At 34.6% G+C, this 11,584-nt stretch overlaps 2 protein-coding genes across 3 annotated transcripts; one reads left to right on the forward strand and one right to left on the reverse strand.

Moving 5' to 3' along the window:
- Positions 1-1,112: 1,112 nt before the first annotated feature.
- Positions 1,113-3,148, reverse strand: Arpc1 (Actin-related protein 2/3 complex, subunit 1A). Its single transcript, XM_078185119.1, has 6 exons — positions 2,660-3,148; positions 2,329-2,589; positions 1,958-2,248; positions 1,704-1,882; positions 1,350-1,619; positions 1,113-1,246 (listed from the first exon to the last, which is right to left on the reverse strand). Exons 1-6 carry the CDS (start codon positions 2,724-2,726, stop codon positions 1,208-1,210), a joined length of 1,107 nt encoding a protein of 368 aa, XP_078041245.1. The 5' UTR covers positions 2,727-3,148; the 3' UTR covers positions 1,113-1,207.
- Positions 3,149-7,166: 4,018 nt separating this feature from the next.
- On the forward strand, positions 7,167-11,503 carry LOC144471959 (uncharacterized). 2 transcript variants are annotated; one of them, XM_078184581.1, is made up of 7 exons: positions 7,167-8,813; positions 9,060-9,349; positions 9,421-9,678; positions 10,097-10,473; positions 10,578-10,808; positions 10,903-11,062; positions 11,147-11,503. In XM_078184581.1, exons 1-7 carry the CDS (start codon positions 7,469-7,471, stop codon positions 11,180-11,182), a joined length of 2,697 nt encoding a protein of 898 aa, XP_078040707.1. In that variant the 5' UTR covers positions 7,167-7,468; the 3' UTR covers positions 11,183-11,503. The 2 variants fall into 2 exon arrangements, with proteins under 2 accessions (XP_078040707.1, XP_078040706.1); XM_078184580.1 differs by having other exon boundaries at positions 7,167-9,349.
- The last annotated feature ends 81 nt before the right edge of the window (positions 11,504-11,584 follow it).

Here is an 11,584-nt window from a genome sequence, read left to right on the forward strand (position 1 = left end):
CACTCAGGCCACGCGACCGTGTGGTTTCTAGGCACCAGCGAACCACTTTACGCCTGTCGACCGGTGACCCGTCGTGCGCGACGAAACGCCCGACGGTATGCAACCCTCTCGACTGAGAGACATCGCGATCCATCGTGCATATCGGGCGCGAAACCGAACGCAGCTACGAATAAGGCTAAAATCCTCCGTGGCCATTGTATCGTCCTCAATCTATTTATTAAAGTCACCTCAGACCTAGACCACCGTTGCTTTTGAAAACACAGCATTTTATGGGCTCAACGCGTCAGGTGATTTGAGTGTGATTCATTCGATGGACAATAATTTCCTCGACAATATTTGTATTTTATATAGAGATTATCGATGTTTTTCGTTGAATATGATTTCATTGACATTACGTTCTGGTCGCTTATACAAGATGCAAAATATGTCAAAATATTTATACGCGATATATTAGTAATGCTACAATAATGCTATTCTTGATATTGTAACTGAATAAACGATATATGTTTATGAATATCGATATAATAGTCTTGTGTATTTTACTTTTATTGTGTATTAAACATTGCCGAAGAAATCAGGTTGTTATAGGATCTTAATTATCTATTTCAGGGATAATATTGTCGTCGACGTGGTTTTTCTTGATATTGTTTATCTGTCAACGTGTTCAAATTGACATTGTTGGCAATTTGAACATGTCGAAAAAAATCGTGTCGATAAAACTATATCGATGTAAACATCGTGTATGAAATTAATTTCAGAGATCGGTACCAACCTAGGATTTTTCCCGAATGCAGTAGACAGTAATTGGAACTATCGATATTCGTCAGATCATTAGATTCAAGAAACAGACTGTTTTTACAATAATTCGAATGTGAAATCTGTTCGAATAAAATGAAAACTGAATTCGAAATGCAAGCCATATGTAGAATAAATGGAATATAAAATTCCATAGAATTTAATAAATGTAAGTAAGCTTATATCAGAATTCGCAGCTCATCGGTCGTTTTATAAAAATGAAGGTAGACTAATAAATACATTGTGTACTTTAAACGTAGTTGCTATTTCATCGTTAAAAATCTATCGTTTTCTTTGGAAGAAAACACCACAGAAAGTAATGAGAAATTGTATATTTTTCAGTTTTAACATTTATACATCTCTGTGTGATGTAATATCTTCATTCATCTTTAGGATATAAAAAAAATTGTTCTTATGCTATCTTGAGACCAGCAATGGAATTCTCGAGGAGCTAAAAAGTAGAAGGCAGATAAGAGGAAATTAATTATACAACTACAATATGGGGAAATTCTACAATATGAAGAATGGTCTGTATATACATTATTGAAACTCACCTTCAGATCCCAGACTACCAACTGACCATCTAAACCGCTTGTACTAAATTCGTTATCAGACACTTTTCGTATGCAATTAACTGTATTTTGGTGTATACTATCCAAGGCATTATCGTTTGTATCTGTTCTCGCTTGGCGATCCAATGATTGGAATTTCCGCATAGCAGATAAACCCGCAGCCTCTTTTTTTTGTGTGTTGTCTAGCTTTGATACAAAATACGGTTGACCGTTGTCGTTAATGTGATACAACATCGGCATACAACTATGACCCTAAACAGCAAATAAAATTCATCCTTATAGTACATAAATTAAGGTATTATTGTACGTAGTAATTAAGGAAATTTATATTAATACCGCTGCAACAATGGCATTTGACCCCATCCAAACACAACTTAAAAATGGTAAATGTTCTGTGTACATCCGTATGACTGCATTTCCTTTGGTGGCATCAGCAATGCATATAGATGAATTATGTGCCACCCAACATATTTTATTACCACATGGACTAAATGCAACAGAATGTATCCAACCTCCTGTATGCAAGTAAAGGAAATAAGTGAGAGAAACAAATAATACCAAGATCGATAAAAAATTATCATACAATTTACCTCCATTAGGAGTATTCTCGAATTCGGCAAGTAATGTTCCTAAAGTATTGCTTTGACCCCAAGAACTTGACACTGGTGCATCCTCCATATCATTAATAAATGCGCTAAAGACACGAACTTTATAATCAGTAGATCCAGCTACCAGAACTTTGTTATCTGGGTGCCAGTCAACTGTAGTTACAGTGGACCTCAATGGACGCTTTATATGCTTACACTGCCACCAATTATTCTCGGAGACAAAGTAACACACGGCTATCACTCTACCTCCAGTTCCAACAGCAAATTTATTTTCTGTATGACAAAATATAAGTAATTAATAAAGATAATTGCAATATTTAATTGATTTATATCAATATAAAGTTAAAGTATACCTAATGGAGACCATTTTACACATGTTGCAGCTCGGTTTATTCTTAAAACAACCCATGTAGGATTCCATTTTCCATCTTCCCCTTGCGACCAAACATATGCATTTTTATCCGCAGAACAAGTTACTATTCGATTACCATTTGGTGCCCAATCGATACCCGTGACATTCATATGATGCTCTTGCAAGTTCTGGAGCAATTTCCAACCATTCGAGGTACGCTTGTGAACTTGTATTTCATTATTATTGGGACAAATAGCCAGCTCTGCGAAGAACATGTTAAGGATGCTGATTAATTTGAGAGAAGATTACTGGTGAATATAAGTATGTCAAACCTTTTCTGTCTTTATTCCAAGCATGACAGCTGATAGCATCAACACCTAAGTTATGTACCTCTGTCATCTTATCACTGATTTTCACGAGCGGTTCAACGAATTTACATACGATATCGTTTAAATGGATGTTTGATCAAACCGCAAATTGTCTCTATGAATCACCGCACGTTATCGTTCAAAAACGGGTGCGGTCGCGCATTAAAAGTAATTCACTTATTTAAAAATTATCAGGAAAGTTTACTTATATAGGAAGACCTTTGGAAATTCGTGGACTCTGGTCAGTCGACACGAATTTCCCAAATTTTTAGCGAACGGTACGGCACGAAATGCTCTGTCTAAATGCACCGGAATTGACAGTTCATCCGCCGACAGCGGGTTATCAAGGCACCCTTTAAGGTTATGTTCTTCCAGATGGTAATATATCTGAAATGCTTCTACTTTTATCGTAGCGACCTCTATTAGAACTGTCTCTTGGTGTTATTTGGAGGACAACTGTACACTTTTCGTGCTCCCTAAGCTGGCTCACACATCCCCACCATTTTACTGCGCATTCAATTTCGCGCAAATACTGTAGAAAGAGAACGAGATAAAATAGAGAGTAATGGAATGATACCCATCAGACTTTATTTGTGGGGTTGCGCACATGGATAGGAAACTTACCTTATGGCTTACTTTATCGTGCTTGTGATCTCACTCTTTCTGCGCATCGGTTGGCGCGCCATCTGAGGCACCCGTCGTGAAATTCTATTTGTAAAAGAGCTTCAACTTTCAGTAAATGTAAAATGATATGGAGTTTGATATAAAATGGATCTTTTAAATAGCAAATAAACGCAAGAATAGACTCCGCAAATACGTTTTCGAGAATCCTATGAGGTAACAGATTTTATTATTTGAAGTACCTTTAAAAATCGAATTGACACGCCGCGTGCCTCTGATGGCGCGCCAATCGAATTGATGCGCGAAAAGAGTAAGATCATAAGCACTGTAGAATGAAGCAAGCTACATACATCGTTCGTCAGTGTTCTACTTGCTTCATATGTAGTCGTGCTGATTTCATGCTTTCTTGCTTACTCGACGTTTTCTCTCTTTTTCTTTGACTGTGAGGGCAGCACTGTTTCATCAGTAAATTGTCAACCAATCAAAGTAAAGAAAATTTCTGTGGTAACCCTCGCTAACGAATCGAGCTGCAATCTGGAGATGTCAGGAGTAGCACCGATTATTGTACATGCATACGTATATTAATGCATAAGTACATAAGGTACAATGTGCGTACATAAATATGTATTTATATATTCGTTTAATAATATAATAAATATGTGTACAAATAAAGTGGCATCATTTTATGATTAAATATCAATTATTGAAAATATCATTATACTACTTTGTATTTTCAAGTGATTTAGTCACATTAAATAATTTTTACGATACTAAATATCGAATAAAGAATCTTGGATTTTATAACTTAACTTACTTTTGTAATAACACTTAATAGCTTTATAAGATCTCATTTCCCAAATAGAAATTTGGTTTATCATTTTGCTTTTCAATTATAAATAATAAATTCAACTTAATATTTAAATGTTACAATGAACGACATTAATTTGTTTTACATTATAATAATTAAATTACTATAGTAATTTATGAAATATAAAAGGTGGGTATACAATGCTTACAATGAAAAATCAAATAATTTATTATACAATGTACATAAAGTTATTATACACAGTCTGTCTCAAAGTAAACAGGACTTTTTCAAAATAAGAACAACAAATTGTATTTTCGGCAAAATTATTTTATTTTATTCAAAATAGTCTCCTTCCGCTTCGATACACTGATTTGCACGACTTAACAATTTTTCGAATGATGATTTTAGATCGTTGACCGGTATGGCTCGAAGGATGTCGGTACAAGCCTGTTGAATGGCCGGAATGTCAGCAAATCGCATGCCTTTCATCGGTAAATGAAGTTTTCCGAATAGATAAAAGTCACAGGGTGCCAGATCAGGCGAATACGGAGAATGATTGACCGCTAAAATGCGATTTTTAGTCAAAAAATCGCTTACAAGTGTCGATCGATGAGATGGCGCGTTATCGTGCAACAAACGCCAACTCCCTTCTTCCCGATATGAATACGATGCACTAAACGCTTCAAAACACCAAGATAGAACACTGCATTAACGGTTTGGCCTGGTGGAACGAATTCTTTGTGGACAATGCCCTTGGAATCGTAAAAGCAAATTAACATTGTTTTCACTTTTGACTTCTCAAAACGAGATTTTTTAGTTGCTGGCTCGTTTTGTGGCCTCCATTCAGCACTTTGACGCTTTGTTTCTGGATCGTATTGGAAACACCACGTTTCGTCACCAGTAACAATGTTGTAAAGGAAGTTTTTGTCCTTTCTCGACTCCTTAACGATGTCCGTACAATGTTGAATTCTGATCAATTTTTGGTCGTCGGTGAGTTTGTGCGGAACAAAGTGAGCACAAACCTTCCGATAACACAAATTTTCGGTCAAAATGCGATGAATCGAATCTTTGGACATTCCCAATTCCATTTGCATAAAACGCAACGATGATTTCGGCTGAATTTTGAGAAAATCACGCACTTTTTTTATACTCTCTGGCGTAATCACGAATTTGGATTGACCAACATGAGGGTCGTCATTGATGTCTTCACGACCGTTTTTAAAACGCGTATACCACTCATGAACTCTTCCACGGGAGAGACAATTATCACCATAAACTTGTTGCATCAATTGCAACGTTTCAGTAAACGTTTTACCGAGTTTAAAACAGAATTTAATGTTGGCTCTTTGTTCAATGCTCATGTTTGTACCGACAACGTAAACATACTGTCACTTTAGACGCCATCAATTTGTTTCCTGTGAACTAAATGTCATGAAATTTTTACAGGAAGTCTGCAAACGAAGTACCTTTCGAACACAGCTACTCACATTGAGATGGCGCCACCAGAAATGTCCCTGTGGGGAATCTGGGGTTTTATCCCTAATTCCCTAGGCGGCTCCGCATCATGCAGTTGGCAACACGGTTGGCAACACTCGCTACCAACCGTTGCCGCTCGCGTTCCGTTGAGCGTGATTCAGTTCTACTTAGAACCCTTGATTCGAACAGTCGCAATTCTACTTCGGGCGTTAAATCAGATAAGTCGCATTTTGTAATCGCGCAGTCATATATTATAAATCAAAGCTTAGCCTACAGTTCTTGTAAGATATTCAATAAATCTACGGTGATAGATAGAACGTGCATTCATCCAATTACAAGAGTCCTTCCCTCCTGGAAGATCACAGCCTTGCAGTTAGTGTAGGGAACTGCCGGCCTTCGATCACAATAATCGAAGCGATCTTCCGAACGTTATACCACGAGGTATAACCGGTACACGCAGTAGTACCATCACCATACCATAACCCTACATCCCTATTGAAAAAGTCCTGTTTACTTTGAGACAGACTGTGTATATAGGTGAGGTCGCGTATTAAATGCTTGTGATCACTCGAGTGGGTTCTCTATGTTTTATTAACCAATGTATAAATATTAACGAATGTAGATATATTAACTCATGACGACGCGCCACGGTTCCGCACCACGTGGTGGAATTATACTTAGGTTTTTGAAGCGGGAGGCACACGTGTTTCTCCGACGGAAGACAATGTAGAAGTAGTAAGAAGGAAAGGAAGGAACAAAGGGAAACGGTCAGAAACAAATTCGAAACGGTACGCGCGAACTATGTACCATGAAGTATGTAAACTCGCCTCGACAACCCGCGCTGCGGCGGTCGAGTGCGGAACTACGCATCCGCCACAATGAAGTTATAAATAGCGCCTCTAGTTATGCAAATCATAAATTTAGTTGATGCCGACAGGAGGGAAATTCGAATATAAATACAGATTTATATCGTATATTTACATAGAGACACAGTATCGCCCGAGAGGAATAATTGAGAATATGTAAGAAGATAATGAGAGAGTTCCCACGAAATTCTACGTTGAGCCTTTTCTTTATTTAGCGAGACTAATCGAGGAATACATATAGACAATGTCACGTATCCTCTCATAAGATCCTCTCCAATCTCACATGAACTAGACGATTAACAATAGCAAATCCGGATCTCTCAAGTACAGGACGTCGTAAATCTTTAGATAGGGACTTCTCGGAATTTTCTCTGACCTCTCTCTCTCTCTCTCTCTCTCACTTTGTCCTCGAGTCGAAATCTTCGCGCGCGACATACCCCCACACCGTTCGTTTCGGCGGGCTTTTTACCCTTGCGCGCTCGTCTCCCGCGCACTCCCATCCGCATGCGCACCGTTGAATCACCAATCACCACCAATATTCAACAGGAATACGGGACATCCAACGAATCAACATCCAGCTAGAGGATACTGATTCGCCTCAATTTTCCTATTGGACAAGGGAGGAAAAACCAGAAGGAACGCAGGAACAAAACTCAATCCCTCGGGAAAATACGGGCAGATTTTATTTTGAAGGCTTGGAGATGATATCGTTATCCAGGAAATAAAGTTTTAAAGACGATTTTTGTGTAACTAGTTAATTTTTACAAGCCCTACACTACAGGAACACTTTTGTGTTCCACGGGCATCCGAAACAGCCAAAACTCGCCAAATCCCACCCCCAGCTACGCAATAACTTCATTTGTCAGTTTCGCATTTGTTAGCTAATACGAAATCTGCGACAGTTATTTGTTTTCTATCGTAGCAGGAGTAAAATATTGTTACGTGCATAATAGTTTATGTTAATATTATCTATTGTATAATAATTTACTTCTTAGATACAGTATGAGTAATATAACTTTCATTAATTTTCAACACTTAAGGGATCGTATTCTTAATATTGGAAGAAATATAAAGACAGTTGAAGAATTTATTCTAGGAACAGATAATAACTTCAAAAGAACCTTTAACGAAATAAATAAGAGTTACACAACATTTAAACGTGAGGCAGCTATGGAAAGAAAGGATGTAGACGGTATGATCTCAAACAAAGAATGTATTATTATAGATTCTAGTGGTTCTGATTCAGATAACAGCTATTGTGTAGAAGACTTTGCATATATAGAATTTTTTGATACTCCAACTGTGACTGATGCTAGTCACACTACAGAATCTTCTATAGTTGATATTGAGATCATTGAAGACAATAATAATGATTCAAAAAATAATTTTGATTCTATAGAAAGTTATGAAGTAGAAGACATTGATCTATTGCCAGGTTGTAACAATGATTTTGATAAAGAGATGAACAGTAAATTTAACAGTATATTGGAGGAAGAAGCTATAAAAATTCATAGTCTTCTACCACACATAAAATATCAGAATATTTTTGCCACTTTACAGAAAAATAGAACTACAGAAAATCGTGTATTGCTTACACTTTGGGATTTGTTACCTTATAAAAGACCATATGGGAAGAAAATTGTAGGTAATAAAACTGTTAAAAATAATGGTACCATTTCTCAAATTCAAAATGTAGATAATTCAAAATATCGAATTCAAAATAAAATATTGCAGCCAGCAAAATTAAAACTCAATGAAAGCTCAAGGACCACTACATCCCCTGTGAAAAACATGTTCAGATGTACAAAAGAATATGACGGTAATGAATCAAACAATAAAATGCTGTTTCCAGCAAAAAATGTATTTAAACAAAATTTAACCAATAATTTTGGAGAATGTATGAATAATTACATGCAATATTTACAGTGTATAAAAATAGCCAAGTCTAGAAAGGGGAAGAAATTTAATTTTGTTGAAAGGAATAGAATAAGGCAATTTTTGTTAGGTTCACAATTCAAAAAACCATGCATGAAAATTAAGGAAAACAATGAGCTGAAAGTGTCGAATATTTTAGATATACCCATGTTAAAACATGCTTCTCATTTGCAAGATACAAGTGGTAATATGTCATGTAGTAGTTCACTTGAACAGTTAAATGAGTTTCAATATACACCAGATAGTAAAACTGAATTAGGAAGTTCTATACAAGATGAGCTTTTAGATGAACAACAACAACTTCAGACTGTAGTGCCAGTTATAGCAGAAAGTTCAGCTACAACTCAAACATTTGTAATTGAGGAAAGAAAGGAATTCATTCAGGAGGAAATTGTTTTGACCTCAAGAGATGGTAAATTAATATTTAATAATTTAAAATCTATATTTCCTGAAATCAGTGAGAATTACATAAAAAGCTTGTGTCTTCAATATTCTAACGAGGATGATGATCCTCTTCAAATAACGGAGGATTTAGTAGATTATATTCTTAACAATATGGAACTGTGTCCCATTAAAAAGGACAATGAACGTGTTTATGACAAGCAAACTATTAATACATCTCAACAAGTAACTATATTAGCAAATATGTTTCCCAAAGCTGATGAAATATATTTAAGAAAAAAGCTAGAATACATGAAAGGCAACGCAAATGATATAAGTGATTATATCATAGCTGAGTGCAAAAATCCCACTTATATTACAAAAGAAGAGGTTTCACGGAGGATAAAAATTCGAGACCAGCACAACAAATATAGCAAGAACTTTGATATAAGATCCTTTTTGGATATATATCCAAATCCATTTCAGCATTTTAAAAATCCAAATAGACAGTGTAAATTCAATGAAGCTGCATTCAAATTTTTAAAATTAAAATTTAGTTATATAACAGTACGTTGAAAATCATAATATCTTTGTTCATAATGTATAAATTTAGAATTAAAAAAATTTTTAATTTGTAGGAAGACAAATTGCAGAGGTGTTATGAAAAATACAAATATAATTTAACATTAACTGCAGAAGAACTGCAAGAAACACAATATAATATAGATGAACCTAATATTGTGAACAATAATTCTTCAATAGTAAATTATGCTTATATAGCATATGATGATACCTCGTTAATGCATGAACTTGTATTTATAACATATGAAGTACAAATTAGTGATTATATGTCTAGAATGAAAGAAGAGGAAATTAAAGAATTTGAAATTTTAAAGGTAAGAATAAAAAAATATATTACATATATCATTTATCTAAATATTACTTATTACATATCTAATACTAGATATTTAAATATAATATTTATTTCTAGTGATATAAAACTGTTTTAAACATAATTTAAATGGCGTCAACACAGGAGTCTCATAATCAAAATTTTATTTATAATTATTTTTCTAGAATTTTTTTTGTTGGTAATAAATTGTCTTTCAAAATGCATATTCTCTTAAAATTAATTTGAAGCGATCATGAGAGAATTTTTTATTTAAAAAACTTAGCCTTTAAAATCTCTCAAATTTTATTCAAAGCATTCCCTATATATAGAATAAATATGTTACACAGTTAGGTGTTCAGTTTTAGAAATAACATACTATCGTCCACACAAATTGAAATAAGTTTAATTTGTATATTTTATAGAACAGAAATGAATTATGGCAGTGCGAATGCTGTTATGATTCAGAATGTATGCCATCGCAATGCTTCACGTGTAGCGATGGACACATATTTTGTAAACCGTGTATCAAACAAGGCATTCAAGTGAGGTTGGCTGAAAGTAATACATGCGTAACATGTTTTTTGACATGTGAAGGTGAATTTAGCTTTTCTTCATTGAAAAAAGCATTATCACCGAGAGAGTTTAGCTTTCTTCTAAATAAAATACAAGAAGCTGAAGTGGTGGCTGCTGGAATAACGGATTTGGTGTCATGTCCATTTTGTCCTTTCGCATCTATACCACCTTCTGAAGACAAAATCTTTAAATGTCTTAATCCTGAATGTATGAAAGAGTCATGTAGGTAAGCTCAACATGAAGAACTAATTACTAATTCCCAGTAATAAATAATCTTTACCATAACTTGCATTTACCATGTCATATTATGTTATTTTTGTTATACATCAGGTTGTGTAAAAAGCTAAATCATGTACCATCAAAATGCTATGAAGAAAACAATGAGAAAGCGCGCTTACTGTTAGAAGAAAAAATGACAGAAGCTCTTGTACGTACATGCAGTGGATGCTCCAAACCATACTACAAAACAGATGGATGTAACCTAATTTCATGTGCTTGTGGAGCGAAAATGTGTTATATATGCGATAAAGCAGTTACTGGATATTCTCATTTTGATGTTGGGTAAAATAAATCACGAACTTTCAAACAAAAATTTTAGTACATATACCAGATTTTTGTAAACACTGTTTTATGTAAATTGTAAATTATTATTTAGCAAATGTCTGCTGCATACCAATAATGACGAATTGCATAATGATACTATCGATGGAGTTGCTGATGCAACTTTGAAATACATAGCAGAAAAGGACCCTAATGTACAGATAGATTTATTGAGGCCTAAAAGGAACACCGTTATTCATAATATTGGTGCATTGGTAAGACTTCATACAGCTATTCATATGATACTTTAAGATTATATTTTATTGATTCGTAAATATGTTTTTTTATTCTCTTTGCAGACACGAGTAAAGAAAGTAGCAAAGTTCGACGAGTAAAATCCTTCAAATTGTACCAGGTTGTGTTACATGCTGTGTTGAATCTTTTATTAATCGTAAATCGTTCATGTGATTTAATGTAATTAAGTTTAGAAGTCATATATTAATTTTTCATTTTTATAACTTAACAATTCTATAATTTGTTTTTCTCATACGATATTTTCTACCATTATTTAACGTTGGTTCATCTTTAGTATTTTTTGTATTTTGTTTTTCCCAGTTTATGTATTCATACATATATTTCACAAGTACACAATGTATGTATACATACATACATATATTGAATATGTATGCCAGATATGCAATGACATAATGTAATGCAGTACCAATTGATATTAAGTCGTATAGTATGCTCTGAATACATGATTGGATTTTGCGTATGTGTGCAACGAGACTGAAGGA

Source organism: Augochlora pura, chromosome 7 (genome assembly GCF_028453695.1).
Source record: "Augochlora pura isolate Apur16 chromosome 7, APUR_v2.2.1, whole genome shotgun sequence".
Classification (NCBI taxonomy): Eukaryota; Metazoa; Arthropoda; class Insecta; order Hymenoptera; family Halictidae; genus Augochlora; species Augochlora pura.